The 16,373-nt window shown below is 41.5% G+C and overlaps 1 protein-coding gene across 1 annotated transcript in view; it reads right to left on the bottom strand.

The window, feature by feature from the left end:
- The window catches only part of CAT (catalase), a 39,168-nt gene extending 30,054 nt beyond the window's left edge, over positions 1 to 9,114 (bottom strand). Inside the window, exon 1 of the mRNA XM_072969772.1 lies at positions 8,939 to 9,114. Coding sequence (XP_072825873.1) covers positions 8,939 to 9,004 — 66 coding nt within the window. The 5' untranslated portion in view covers positions 9,005 to 9,114. The remainder of the gene's footprint in view (positions 1 to 8,938) is intronic.
- Between the last annotated feature and the right edge of the window lie 7,259 nt (positions 9,115 to 16,373).

Here is a 16,373-nt window from a genome sequence, read left to right as displayed (position 1 = left end):
GAATTTAACTTTATGCAGATTTCAGCGTGGTGGCGCACGTTTACCTGCCACATATAACAAGTGTAGAAGGGCAAAGGTATGTCTTACAACTTCTAATTATAGGCTTGTTGTTTTGTTTTTTTTTTTTAACTCAGTGTAAGATCACTTTAGAACACGAATTTTTTTTAGACAGAATAGTTTTTCTGTTGCCGTACAATTCTAAGAGCTCCCTCTCTGGAAAAGCAGCACTTGTACCTGTTAATGTGCTTACATGTTTCTGGCTGCTGAATAATCAGTTTGCTTCTCCCAAACTGCTCCTCCGGCCCGCACCCTACACCACGAGGAGAGAGAGACCCGGGATCCAGGCCAAGGGCGTCTTCTTGGGCCCAACAGAACAAAGCATTATAGCTGCCTGTTTACAGCACGGTTTTTCCTCTCTACACAGTAGCCTCCTTTGCATCCATAGGCCTGACACCCACCACAGTGCTCAGTTACCAACAAGTGCACAACAGATGCTTGGATTCAACGTGTGAGTGAATTAAACTATGGACCAATATGTAATGGTCTGTGCCACTCCGTGCGTCTCCCCTCCAAAAAATAAAAGGGAAATATTTGAATTTACAACTTCAAATTCTGATCAAACACCTTTCGACAAACTTATTATAAAACCTGCCACAGAAATTGGCAAAGAAGTAACCTGGCCTGGCTAAAAACTGGCACCATGATTAGAAAGAGGGACCCAAAGTTAAATTCCATTTTGGCTTTGCTGTTTGTATTTTTTGGCTCAAACTAAGTCACGGAAGAAATTTTCCCAGGAGGACTCAGGTTGGCCTTCTCTGGTGAAATACTTAGTCAACACAGTTTCTCCACTAATTAGTGCCCCCTGCTCACAGAGTTTTCAAAAACTTATTAACCATCTTAGTCTTCCTTTTTTAAATTGAAAGAGTGGTACTACAAACCATCCCTAACTTTCAGTCCTGGCGGGGTCATGACAACAGCGCTATTCTCTGGGATCAATGCTGAGCACACCTGGTGTTCTAGCAAATCACTGCCTCACACACTTACTCAGCAAGGCTTCATCGAGTGCCCTCGATGCACGCCCATATACAGACAATCAAAGACTGCCCTGGCCCTCAGATTTCTTGGAGGTGGAGAGATGACACTGGGGTACTCCAGGCCTCTGGTCCTGATCAAAGGAAGGGGAGAGTTAGGAAAGGGGCCCAGGCCACACAGGGCCCCCACAGCCTCCCCTTTAGAAGCCAGTGGCCGCAAGCAGCACCCATTCCTCCCGAGGGGAGGCCTGATAATCTCCAGAGTTGTCTAAACACAAGGGTAAATAAATTCAACTCAGGGGTGCGGTCTCAGAAAGCCCTCTTGGCCAAAACTCCTAAGCCACATTCTCCAACCAAGCCTCTATCACCGGTAAGAAAGGTGATACTTGAGTCTCCTCTCATCCCATTGACTCCCTGCCTCTCTCTCAGCGTAGGTATGTGATGTGTGTGTGAGAAGCACTCCAGCCTCAAAATAACAATAGTATCAGCTTGCTATGCAGGCATTGTTCTAAACTCTTTCCTCGGGTTATCACATTTAATCCACCTCTCTGAGGTAAGGACTATGATCATCTCCACTACACAGAAGAGGAAATTGAGGTGTGGAGAAGTTATTCAGCCTGCTCAAGGTCTCACCTACCAAGAATGAGGCACAATGAGAATCTGAACCCAAACAGACTGGCCCAAGGACCCAAATCTTAACCATATATTATCGCTTCTCAAAACAGCGCAGCCAACATATCCTGCACATGTTCTGTAGGCTGTGTAATTGACATGTATCAATTTACACACATGTTTTATTCAAGTGAATTCTCACAATAATACTGCCAGGTAAGAAGAATTATTATTCCATTTTAAATATGAGAAACCAAAGGGAAGGGGGGTGAAGTAACCTGCCCAGTGGTCAAGCCTCATTTTGAACCCTGCTTGACTATAAAGCCTGACCCTTCACTGATTCACTAAACCATTATAAACTTCGTTTACAACCGCCTTCGGGAAAAGAAAGACGGGCTTAAGAGACATAAAAACCAACACAATGTGTGACCCTTATTTGCATCTGGATTTGAACAAAATGTTAAAAAAAAAAAAAGAGAGAGAGGCAGAGACAGTGTCAGGGGTCTCCAAGACCAGGCCCAGTTTCGATGACTCCCTAAGACTCATGGCATCTAGCTATACTCAGGCCATAATTTATTACAGCATTTTGATACAAAGCAAAATCAGCAAAAACAAAAGGCACATGAAATCCAGGGGAAACCAGCACAAGATTCCAAGAGTCCTCTCCTGGTGGAGTCACACAGAACATGCTTAACTCCCCCAGCAAGTTGTGGCAATGCATGTGAAATCCTGTCTAGCTGGGAAGCTCATTAGGGACTCAGCGCCCAGGGTCTGTATTGGGTGCTGATCATGGAGGCACCTTCTGACTCCCAGAAGGAAAGCGTAAACCACACCGTTTGCACAAATGACTTAGGCACTGTGAGCCACTCTTAACAGTTAGGGTCCAGAGAACCCTCCAGAGATCCGAGGTCTGGACGCTAGCCAAGGGCCAACCTTGCAAGTGGGCCCTTCTAGGGACAGCAGACTCACTCCTGCATGCAAACTCTTTTCTGCACAGAGACAGTTTGGGAAAGCGAACATGCTGCCTGGATATTTGAGGATATTAGGTATTATTGTTCATCTTGTAGATGTGACAACGGTGTTATTAAAGAATTCTTGTCTTCTGGAGAATATTTACAGATAAAATGATACAATACCTGCAATTTGCTTCAAAAAACAGAGCAGGGGAGTCGAGAGGACAAAATGAAATAAGATCATTATTAAAGCTGAGAGACAAGGCACTTGGAAGTTCATCACACTATCCTCACTACTTCAGTTCTGGCTTGAAATTTTCCACAATATAAAGATTTGGGGCTTTTTTGTGAAGAATCAGAGAGAAATGCCTCATAAAAGAAGTAAGGGAGTTGTTGAAGCAAGGGAGAGAAACACAGGACTACATTAATAACACTAATACAAGAGTGGTAACTCTGACCAGGCTATGTATTAAAACCTTTTCATATATTAACACATTCAGTCAAGACAAAGAGCAGGTGAATTCAGCACTGTACTTAAAATATACAACGGACCAGGTGATTAACACTGGCTCCTGCCCAGAGAGGGCTTATTGTGACTAGAAAAAGTGGAAAACCCCGACTTCTATATAGGTCATTTACTCCTAAATTCAGGATTCAGTTCTGATATGTTTTGTTTTCATCTCAAAACACTGTAAGCATCAGAGAGCAACCCACCTCAATACCACATCACACTAGATGGATTCTCAAGTACAGAATCAGTGAACTGACAACACTGGGAAATTTTTCTGGTTTTCCTTAAAGACTGGAAACTATGCTTTCTGGGCCCCAAATGGCAAATTCATCACTGGAACGTACATCATCTTGTAAGCTGACTTCATCGTGGTTAAGCCACCAAGTGCCCCAGTGTAAGTCAAGGCCAGTGGGTCACTCTAAGTTCTGGAGGCGAGCATGAGTTTTCACTCTACTTTACTCATTGCCTAAGTTTTCCTATACCATCTGCCTAGGGAACTGTCACTCAATAAAATATTAAGTAATCTATAGTGGGAAAAGTGAAATCCGTTAAGTGTAAGAAAAAAATCAAACTGTGTTTGTCATCAAGAACACAAGTGGGTCCTGTTGGTACTGAACAAAGTACACTGAGTGAATGCAACAGGAAATCTCGGCTTATGGGACCCGGAAGTATTATGGCCTCAGGCTGACAACCATGCACTAAGCCAGGAACAATAAGAAGCAACAGGCAAGTGAAGAATTGCCTGTCCTTGGTGTCAAACTCCATCAGGGGAAGGGGAGCAAGTGCCTGAAGAAAATCAAGAGTCCCAGGATCCCAGGGAAGGGAACGAGTGGGCAGTTTTAATTCCAGGGGAAACATAAAACAAAGGTTGCCTTTTACAAGGAAAATAAATATCAGGCTTCAAGATCACATGGCTGGACCTAAGCACAGACTGTCTGACAGCACCTCCTTCCTCACCCAAATGGGAAATGTTTGCTTTTCAAGTCCAAGGCTGTTTCATACTATTTTGTAAGAGAGCAAACATGTCACAGTAGTTTCTAATACTTCTTCCTCTCTTCTTGGTGAGTTGTCCAAATTTCTAGCAAGATATGATCAAAACACATTGCTACTGGTTTTCAGTAATTAGCAAACACTTAGAACAATCCCACCAAGAATAAAACCTTGAAAATACACAGAATAGCTATTGCAAAAGAGATTTTTCTCTGTCTTGAAACTGACTTTACTAAATAAGTCTGATAAGCACTGAGAATTGACCTAGTCCTTCGATTTTTCAGAAAAGGGAATAAGAGAAGGGCTCAAAAAACGAAGGGTAATTGATCTACAAATGTAAGAGTCCTTTACTCCCTGCAGTTGAAACTACAGTCGTCACAGTACTCAGAAAGAAAATAAAGAACAAAAATGAAAAAATAAACAAAAATAAACATTTGCTTGTTTTACATTTGCAATCAGACTCTCTTCTTACCTGGGAAAAGAAATACGGGTGGTCCAGATATTGGCTAATAGACGTGAATGCTTAGAAATTTTGATTCAACTTTTCATAGTGTCTGTCTCTCTCCTCCTGCCACCCTATGTCCCTGAAACTCCACTTCAAGATAGTTCCCACTAGAAATGAAAACACATGTACACGAGAAGCTACTCGGTCACTCCTTCCCCAGCCCAAATGCTGGCAGTGTTAAATCAATGCAGTTATTATCAAGTTACCCCAAAACATACATAGACCCTCAAAGGCACTGTCTTATGACTCACTGATGGGAATGGACGGGCTAAGACCCAAGCTCTCCCCCAAGTAATAAGGGAACTGTTAAAAAAAAAAAAAAGGAAAGGTTTGAAATGCTCAAATTTTCCACTTTCTAAGGGATCAGAGACTACTAATTACAGTTAAGTATCCCAAAGGAAGAACCAAGGGCATTCTAAGCAATAAACAACGAAGTTCCTGTCTAAGTTCCAAAGTGACTGGGAATATCTGCAAAACCACCTCCCTCAGGTTCTCTCTCAATGTATTTTGAGAGAAAAAGAAATTGATTTTTAAGAAGATCCAAGGCATACCTATGAACATATCTGATTCACCGTTCACTTGTTAAAGCTTACAAAACTCCCAATTCGCTTGTCAGCAGCAAAATATGCCCACAAGGAGAGACGCCCAATAAATTGCTCTCACATTGGCTGACACTCTGGTTCCAAAGGAGGAGACACCCAGCTTGCCATGTGGCATCTGGCTCTTGAGGGAGGAGATTACAGGGTGCCCTCCGACCGAAGTTCCATAACTTTAAGTGCTCACAGTTCAGACAAAATAAAAACAAACTGGTGTTGGGGGTGGGGGGGGGAGGATACTGATACAAGGCTGCCCACTGCCCACTTACGCAAGGGGAGAGTTAAACAATATATATCATCCTTTACTGTCATAATTCTCTTAACAGAAAGAATATTTTAATGTCAGAAAGTAAAAAGGACATACTCTTTTAAAAGAGTTTACGCCTGTTTGCCCATCACAACACCACAAGAAAACGGCTAGAGATTTTCAGCACATGGAATGTATGTTTGGATACTGTAGTAGGGTTGGCTCTCTACACACAAAGGTAGACTACATTTCCTAGCCTCCCTCAAAATTAGGTGTGGCCATGTGACAGAGTTCTAGCCTAAGGAATGTGAGGAGACGTGACCTACACCACTTCCAGCCTGGCCTTTAAACCTCCTACCTACTCTCCTCCAAGCTCTTCACCTTCTGTGACTAGATAGTGATGCTGAAGGGGAAGCCTCGTTCAGCCTGCAGCCCTCAATAACTGTGAGCTACAGAGTACTCACTACCCCTTTGGCTAATCATGTAAGAGCAATACATTTCTAATGTGTTTATACCATTATACACTTTGGGATATATTATTAAAGCATTTAACCCACACACGATTTTAAAATCATATTTAAAATATGGACTATGAATCAAAAATAATAAGATAAACAATCCAATGTTTTAAAGGACAAAAGATTTGAACAGATCTATCAAAGCAGCATATACCAGTGGTCAAATAAGCACATGAAAAGATGCTCAGCCTCACTGGTCATCAGAGCACTGCAAGTACCACTTCCTACCCACCAGAATGGCTAAAATTAAAAGAATGACAATACCAAAAGATGGCAGGATGTGGAGCAAATGGAACTCTCAAATACTGTCAATGGAAGTGTAAAATGGTACAGCCATATTGGAAAAAGACTTAGCAGCTTCTCATAGAACACTCACTTACCTTATGACTCAGCAATTCTACTCGTAGGTATTTTTTAAGAGAAATAAAAGCATATATGCACAAAAGGACTTGTATAAGATCCCTTATAGAAACTTTATTCATTCTAGCCAAACATTGGAACGAGCCTAGGTGCCTGGCAACAGGATAAACACATGGTGGGATATTAACACAATGGAAAACAACTCAACAATAAAAAGAGCTACAGATACATATGACAATGTGAAAGAACCCTGAAACTTTTTGTTTTCAATCTTAAAACATATTTGCTGAATGAAAGCAGCATTACGCAAAAAGTACAGGAATCAATGGATAAAAAAGTAAATCAACAGCGGCTGCCTGGGGCAAGACTGAAGAGGTTGCAGGAAATGACTGGAAAACAGCATCAGGAATGCTCCAGGGTGATGAGGGTTCCATATCTCAATAAAGGAATGGGATTCACAAGTGTCTGTATTTAGTACACTTAGTATTTGTGTATTTCCCTGGATGTAAATTTTACCTTAAAAATATAAATAAACACTGAGTTCTGTTCATTTGCATGCTTAGTGTTTAAGGGTCAAGTCTACTGATGTCTACAACTTACTCTGAAATGCACCCCCAAAAAACAGGTTAATGGATGTATGAAGGGATGGTCAGCTGGAATAACATGTTATAAAAGATATATATAGCAAAAAAAAAAAAGTGGTGGATATATGGGTAGGCACTACACAATTCTTTCTACTTTTCTGAACGTTCGAAAATTCTCAAAATAAAGCACTGAAAACTTAAAAAGACTATGACATATGCAAAATTCCTTTGTGGGGGGATCACCTCAAAGAAATAAACAATATTGACTCAGAGCAGCTGAAAGCAAGGAACACGACATCAACGTGACCACCAATCAGGACAATGTAAACCGTACACTGAGATGCTCGGGCAGAGGAGGCAGCAGTAGCTCAACAAGGAGTCCCCAAATTACAGGTGTGCTCTGTGGGCCCGCTGTTTCTCACATGGGCAACCATCTAGGGTAAGCCACCAGCAAGGTCTTAATGATTTAACAATAGTTAATGATTCTCCCAAACAATGAAGAGGCAAGCTAGTCGCAGGGGAGTCCTTTAAAGATGAATAAATTTTGTTTTACGAAAAACTTGCTACATTGTCCATATTTTTCTCAATTCACCGAGTAGTCATGAAAACCTATGTGAACCAGGATGTGGCAACCCCTGGGTATGGACAGTCCTGGCCCCAGGAAGCTGAGTTCTAATTCTGACTCTTCCACTCACTAGCTGCTTGTCTTTGATTAGTAAGATTACAAGTCTCTCTCGTTCACTTTGACTAAGAACTCATGAAAAACTAAATACCCTAGTGGCGTACAATACAGGACAGAATGAGAAAAGAGGTTTTCCAGGCCCTTAGAGGAGGATGGCTGTCTTCTCACATATAGGGAACTCTAAGGCAATCCACAAGCACTTGGCATTCATACCCCAGTTCCTGAATACTAACCTGGTTTTGAGAAAGAGCACGAGGCAAGAAGAGGCAAGATGACTAAAGGACTAGAGGCATGACTCTAGTTAGTACTCTCTCTGCCACTAACCAGCTGCCATGGGAACTGGGCAAGGACTCTCTGGGCCAATTTGACAAAAGAAGACTCAGAACAGATGTGCCCTCATCTAAAGATGCCCTTTAAAACTCTGCACTCCTGGGTATAGGCCAGGAATGCCTGGCCCACCACCACTGGGCTGAAATCCTACTCATCTTTAAAGCTCTTGTTCAGATGTCACCTGCTTTGACAAACCTGTCAGCCCAGGCCGTCAGTCCCTTTATACTTTACAGATAAGCTATATTAGAGCCCTCACCACGCTGGAAGGTAATCATTTGTTTATCTGTCTTGTCTTTCGGACTAGACTTTGAACTTCTCCATAGCCAATTCTGGCCTCATTGGAATTTGTACCCCTCATCCCAGCCAGTGCCTGGCACATGCAGGCACTCAAACCATACCTGTGGAATAAACGCATTAATTAATCTGAAATGTCGCTTCCAGCTCTAAAATGCTAGGCTTTATGTTTTTAAGTGCAAAAGAAATCATGGATGTAAAAATCGTTTTATTTAGTCGTTTAATGCTGTGTGTACGGTGCTAGGGACACTGAGATGATAAAACACGGTCCTTGCCCCCATGGCATCCCGCAAATATGAAACCTGGTAGTTACTGTTTGAGCGGGCAAAACTAGAGCCTGTTTCCACTCCCCCCGCCACCCAACTTCCCTTCTTGCAGCTGCAGCTCTCTGCCTCGTTCCCCGTGGGCCTTCGCTCGTGCTTCCAGCTGCAACCTCTGTCCCAGATGGCAAGAGTGCAAAATTATGATCCAACAACCCACGCCCTGCGGCTGACAACAAACCCTGCAGGTCTGGCTGCCCCCGGCCCCAGAACCCTCTCCCCTTCTCCCCGCGAATGTAACAGTCCAACCGGACCGAAAGGCAGCCCCACCCCGGTCCCCGATCGGTGGTACAGTCCCCCCACCCCCGCCCCGGAACCGCCGCTCTGGAGAAACAGGGCCGTTACTCGCGGTCGCCCAGCTTCGTGCGAGGACCGTAGGGCCGGCTCGGAGAGCGCAGGGTGTACCTGCGCGGCCCGCTGCTCCTTCCAGAGCTTCATCTGGTCGCTGGCTGGATCCCGGCTGTCCGCCATGGTGTCTGACTGGAGTCGCAGAACGTCGCAGGCGGCCTGGGATCACGCGTCTCCAGCCCCGTGCCTGAAGTAAGAGACTTGGGGCTCTGCCGCTCAGCCCCGCCCCTCGTCCCGCCCCCTCGGCAGGGCCGCCTCCTGATTGGCCGCCCGAGCGCCAGGCGAGATAGGATTGGAAGCCAAATGGGGGCGGGGTTGAGGAGCAGGGACTCCTGGAGAAGAAAGGAAGGGGAGGGAAAAGGAGGGGAGATCAAAACCCCTGGATCGGTGAGCCTAGGACTGGGCTCCTAGTACCGGGACTTGACTTCCCGCCTCGGCTTATCAGCATTCCTTCAGGGTGCCCTGGGACGGGGCGGTTGGTGGCCTGCCAGTTTTATTGGGGGAACGCTTAGGCCCTGCTGAGTGGGGCATTGAACTCTTTAAATATGCTGTCAGCTCTTAAAAAGTCCGAAATCCTGGGCTGAATTCCTCTGTGCAAAGTGAAATTTTGTTATACCCTAATGTTAGTCTTGTTTACAGTTGAAGGATTGATGGAATTTAGAATGAATGCAAACACTGATTCTGCATTTAAGTATAATCAGTAATCATACTCTCAAATATTACTTTGTTTTTTCTTTGTCACACAGAAAAACGTGCCGTTTTAAAAAACATAGAAAAGCAAAACATTGACATTGTTCTAAATGATCTTAATACTCTAAAATACATAGGAAGAAAAGTCAGCCTTTAAGACTCCCTTTTTGACTTAGAAGCTCCCCTTTTTGAGTGTCTACTATCTGTTAGACACTGCTAGATGTTTGCCAGATTATGTCACTTAATCTTCACGACAAAAAGACAATAAAGGTAAATGAAGTCTCCCCACCATGACAGAGTATAAACAGGCATCAAGAGGTTAGTTTGCTCCTGATGTAGAGTAATTTAAGTTAACTAAGATGCTCAGACCCACTGTTTATTAATAGAAATGCTGCCATAGAGTTTGGAATATGTCTTCAACAAGTTAATGGGACTAATTTTTGAGGGGTTTGAGCAGTGCAATATAATAAGTGAAATAGACAGAAATAGAATTGTCATATTCCAGAACAAAATTGCCCAAGAGCTCAAATATGCAAAAAGTTCTATGGCAAAATATCTTCAGTTGGGGTATGACTCATCTCAAAATGCTTAATCAGATGAAAAAAGAAAAGGGGACTTGCTGGTCCCCAGCTAGAGAGATTGTACACAAAGTTTGAAACAGTTGCCTTGCCACAATAAAGCTGGGGAAAATGGGACTCCTAGACCTCAACAGAGATCTATATTCCTACAACTTCTCATCCGAGGCCACACCAGGGATCTTTCTTCCACTCTGTGAATCTCCCACTCCTAGGGCATCATATTTATTCTTTACACCTTCCCTGCCCTTGATTGTTTCCATCCTTACATGGTCAGGGATTGTCTCTTTCCAGACAGGCTGTCACTCTTTTCTTTTACTTCTGCGTTCATATCACTTTTTATGCTTGGGGTTGTCTTTGAAATGTTAGCATACTGTTAGAACTCTAGTTTAGTCACATTTGTATGAAAAAGGATTTTTGTTGATGGATCTAGAAATCTGACCACTGTTTATAACATTATTTGTATGGGAATACGTCTTTCAAATTTCAGTGTAAGTGAAAGGAGCTAGGGAGGGCTACCAGAGATTTTTGCCAAGTCACATTCTGATCACCAGACCTGCTAGAAAACCCTAAAGAAGAAACCAAAAAATACGAAAAAAAAAAAAAAAAAAAACAATGCCCATAGAGAGATTTCAAGTATTCAATAACGCACATGATTTCTTCAGTGGTTCTATGTAAATCACATCTCCTGAACCCTGTTGCAGGTAACTCCATATCTGAAAGACTCTTTGTTTCCTGGGCCTCTGCTACTCAGTGGTAGGACTTCTGATTCTTTCTAGTTTTCCCCGTGAGTTGGATCAAGTGCAATATCTCTCCGGGTCATCACTTAGCTTATCTGTGTCATTTGAAAAGTAGGCATTTTTGTTTGCTTCTCCAGATCCACTCTCCACCCTTCTCGATCTAATCTGTATGCCAAGAATCTTGATTTTATCACCCACTTGGCCCCACGATTCCCTGCCTTCTTGCTGAGTTCAGCCAATGGCACGCTAGCATGAGACGGGGCTCGGGGTGGGGGTGGTTAGGAGGAGAGAGCGGTCAAGGTATTCATTACATCAGCTCCAAAGCCAGATTTACCATGAAGCTAATGAAGCTTAAACTTTAGAGTTCCCACCTACACACATTCCTTCCAAACCACTGGGAAGAGTCCTCACAATGTTTACATGCAGTGTGTTTTCATAAAATTAGAGTAAGATATTTAACCACAATTCAATATGACCATTGTCTCTTTCTATTCTGAATTCCCCTCCATCACACTTCTTCTCTTATCAGGTGTCCCTGGAGCAGCTGTGGTTATTTTTGTCATCAGGCTGAGGAGACGCTGAGCTGGAGATTCATTTAGTTGGGTTTAGTGGAATATAATTATGTGCCTTTGTTCTGTGTACAGTTAGGCTATCGTTCATAAGGTTTCACAGGCGAGAAAAGGGCAGAGTTATGTCTGACTCTGCTGCTGAGTATCTGTATGGCCTTTTCTATGTCTGGTGATGATCACTGAGCTTTTGCTTTCTCTACCTAAAGGCATGGTAGACCATCCCAAGCCTCCTGCCAACAGTTGGCCCTCTCTTCTCACCTCCCTATCAAACTCCAGCACATTTTTGTTGTCTTGTCGCTTGGTCTTATCCCCCACTACTGCCCTGCCTATTCTCCTGACTCCATTAAGCTAGAATTCTCAACTCTGCTGAACCTGGTATTACTCACCCTCTTCTCTTGGCTGGAAATGGTCTTTCCCAATCATACTCACGTGGGTTCTTACTAATTTCTAGCTGGCTTGACATAAAAGAATAATGATGATGAAAATAACGTTAAATTCATGATACAGTATCACAGCAAGAATGGTTCATACAGATGATCAGTTCAAAGAGTAATTAGGATTAGACAGCACAAAACATGGGAAACGCCCTGACATCTTACAACTCCGACGTGAAAGCCAGTTGGTATTGATTTCCCCAAATTTGACAACTCATAAATTTTAAATGGCATCACCTGTAGTAAGGTGCAAAGTTGAAATGAAATTTTTCTGAACAGTCAATAACAAACACAAATTTTGATAAACTATGCTAGAGGGAAGACTGAATGACCTTTCTATTCTCTCCACTGGAAAGTATGACCTTTTTGGTATTTGAAGAGGTTATCAAAAACTATGCAGTCAAAATGCAGAAAAGTTTAGAGATTTGTCAATCAGTTAATAAAATTGTGTGCAATTTTTCAGTAATTTGTGATATGTATCGTACTTGTCAGATTCCTCAAGTTTGTAAGTTATGATTTCTTTTACCATTGTAAATAAAGATTGGGTTTTGTGCCTGATTATTATGTTCTTGTCCTTAAAGAGGTAGTGCAAATTATATAAGCTTTGGCTCCCACAAAACCTGGATCCACTCCTACCAAGCCCACTCCTCGCCTACCCTGCCATGATTCCTCCATTCCTTGGAGGCAGCCGTTTTCTACAGCCACAGGTATAACTGGTTCCAGAAACCACTCTTTTTCTTTGCCTCTTCAGACCCAAGGATGGCACAGCCTGACAGTCACAGGTGCTTCACTTTCCCCCTGGTTTCCCTTAACCCTGCTTACTCTTTTTTGTATAGTCCCTTGAAGAAATTTTCCACAATTGTCCCTTCAGTGTGTGTGTGCTATATTTTTGCAGGGATTCTGACTGATATAATTCATAAAAAGCAAAATAACTTGATGCTTTTCTTTTCTTTTCTTTTTTGTGGAGGTACTGGGCATTGAACCCAGGACCTCATGCATGCTAAGCATGTGCTCTGCCACTGAGCTATACCCACCCCCATTATGTGATGTATTTTAAAGGTCACTTTCTGGAGATATTGCAACCCTGTGTTGCTCAGTGCTTGTCCTAACCAGCATGGTGTAGGGCGATAGTTCTCAAACTTTTCATCTCGGAATGCATTTACACTCTTAAAAAAGTGTTGAGGACTCCAAAGAGCTTTATTTTGTTAATGTTGGAAATGCATATAAAATATATAGTTAGAAATTATAACTGAGAAATTTTAAATATTTAAACATTTATTTATTTTAAAATAAAAATAATAAGCTCAATATATGTTACCATAAATGACAGATTGTTATGAAAAGTAACTATATTTTTCAAAATATTGGAGCAAATAATGGACATTGGTTTACATTTTTGCAAATCCTTTAGTGTCTGCCATAGAAAACAATTGGATTCTCAGATCTGCCTTCACATTCCATCTATTGCAATATCACATGTCACTTTTGGAAAACTCCACTGTATACTCACGAGAGAATGAGAGCAAAAACATAAATAACATCTTAGTATTATTAACATAATTTTGACCCCATTGACCCCTCTGACCGGGCCTTGGGAACCAACAGGACTTTCTGGACCATGCTTTAAAACTCACCGGTAAAGAGAAATGGACCCTGATTTGGGAGTCAGAATCCTTAGGTTTTAACTCTGCCATCTCTCAGCAGTGTGGTCTGTAAGAAATCAGTATTTAACTTTTTAAAAATACAGTTTCCACATCTAATAAGTGAAGCATCCAAACAGAAGAACTAAGAATATTATTACTGATACTAAAATTTGTTAATTCTTTACTCTGTAATTTAATGTTTACCAAAAGAAACAATAACTGTCTTCGAGTCACTTTGGAAGTTAGTGAATGAGAGGCCAGTATGGTCCATCTGTTAATGGAAGCCAAGTGGATGGTGTTGAACTTTACTGCTGAAGACACGTATCAGAAAAATAAAGAAGGAAAAAATTGTAATATATCTAATTATGAATTATTCTGTAAAGAAGCTAATATGCATGTTGGAACTCTCAATCTCAACCTTGCCAAACATCATTTAAGATAGAATGTGATTATGATGAGGCACGTTAAAACTTCCTTGGAAAATTACAATGGTTTCCAACTTTCCATTAGCTAGAAGCTGAAAGGATTGCAAACAAGTGATCAATCTCAAAGATACTGGACATGAATGTTTTGAGCTCTAAAACTGAAAACTGTGGACAAAACAGTATTAACACAGAGTGGAAGTGCTCATATCTTAAGAACTGAATTTAGGGAATTGCTGCTCACTGGCTGGGTTGGGCTAAGGGCAGGGATGGCTTTTGTAACTCTCCCCCACCCTCTCTGGGACATGACTAGCTCATTGGGCAGCCTTATTATAGAACATCCAGTTAAACTGGCTCCCGGGGGGTGAAGCTAAGATTGCACTTGGCCAATTTGAGAGCAGTGTGCACCGACAACACAATCTCTACCTTTCCTTAATTTTTCCTGGGGCTTGATCTTATATCTGGACCCACAGAAAACTGCCACTGGCACATGGGAGTGGTGATGGTGGTAGATGCCTGGCAGAAGGGGGAAGAAAGAGTGTCAGGATCCACTAGAGAAGTTAGTTATTTTTAGGTGGGACAACATCAATAGACATCTGTTCAGTTGAGAAAAGACCTTTGTTTAACTTAATGGAGCTTTCAGTATAAATCATAAAACGATCTAAACTGTAGATGTGAGGCTGGAGAATTGGAATCCTCAGCCCTTACATCAGTGGAAGCTGTCATTGCACAATCTATATCCCTTTGTGGTTCCCTCAGATGTGCACTGCTCATTAACTTTTAGAGTCATAGCTTAAGAGCTGTATGTAGAGCTGGCTCTGAATTGAAAATCAAATTCTGCTGGCTAGTCAGCACTCGGTTGTTCAACATTCAACAGGTTTTTATTGGGGATCAACCTGTGCAGGCTCTGGGGATTAGCAATTAATAAATAGTCATGATCCCTGTCCTATGGACCTCATAATCTAATCTTTCTCCAGTTGGCAATATCACAGTTTCAGGATTTAGTCAATCAACTGTTCCCAAAGGACGACTGACTGAGCTGGAAGGAACCATCCAACACCCTCAAATTACTAATTTCAAAATAAGGAGTTAAAATCCAAAATGCATGGAATCTAAAAAACAGAGACAAACAAACAAACAAACAAAAAACAAAGCATAAATACAGGACAGAAATAGACTCATAGACATAGAATACAGACTTGTGGTTGCCGGGAGGGGCAGAGGGTGGGAAGGGATAGACTGGGATTTCAAAATTGTAGAACAGATAAACAAGATTATACTGTATAGCACAGGGAAAGATACACAAAATCTTATGGTAGCTCACAGAGGAAAAAATGTGATAATAAGTGTGTATATGTCCATGTATGACTGAAAAATTGTGCTGAACACTAGAATTTGACACAACATTATAAAATGATTATAAATCAATAAAAAATGTTAAAAAAAATCCAAAATGCATAAGGAACTTCTACCATTCAATAGCAAAACAAACAAACAACCCAATTAAAAAATGGGCAAGGACCTGAATAGATGGTTCTTCCAAAGAAGACCTACAAACAGACAACATGTATACCAAGAGGTGTCCCACAACACTAATATCAGGAAATAAGCATCAAACCCCACAGTATCACTTTACACCTTTTAGGAGGGCTATTATCAAAAAGACAAGAGATAATGGGTGATGATATGGAGAAAAAGGAACCTTGTACACTGTCTGTGGGAATGTAGGTTGGAATAACCATTGGGGAAAACAGTATAGAGGTTTCTTAAAATATTAAGAATAGAACTTATATTATCCACCAATCCCACTTGTAGGTGTATATCCAAAGGAATTTAAATTAGTATCTCCAAGAGATATCTGCAACCCCATATTCATTTACAGTAGCCAAGATATGGAAATAACCTAAGTTCTGTCAACAAATGAGTAGATAAAGAAAATGTAAGCACTGTGGAATATTATTAGCTATATATATATATATTTAAAAAAAAAAGAAGGAATCCTGTCATTTCCAACAACATGGATGAACCTGGAGGACATTAATGCTAAGTAAAATAAGCCAGATACAGAAAGACAAGTATTATATAATCTCACCTACATGTGAGATCTGAAAAAGTCAAACTCATAGATCCAGAGCATAGAATGGGGTTTCCAAGGGCTGAAGGGTGAGGGAGATGAGGTGATGTTGGTCAAAGGGTACCAACTATCAGTTATCAGATGAATCAATTCTGGATATCTAAAGTACATCATGGTGACTGTAGTTAATAGTACTATACTATACACTTGACATTTGCTAAAAGAATATATCTTAAGTATTCTTACCACAAACAAAAAATGGTAACTATGTGAGCCGATGGATGTGTTAATTAGCTTGATTGTGGTAATCATTTCACAACGTATGCATATATTAAATCATCACTG

Source organism: Vicugna pacos, chromosome 10 (genome assembly GCF_048564905.1).
Source record: "Vicugna pacos chromosome 10, VicPac4, whole genome shotgun sequence".
NCBI classification, from domain to species: Eukaryota; Metazoa; Chordata; class Mammalia; order Artiodactyla; family Camelidae; genus Vicugna; species Vicugna pacos.
Note: the sequence above shows the minus strand (reverse complement) of the source record. Positions and strands in the feature narration are given on the sequence as shown.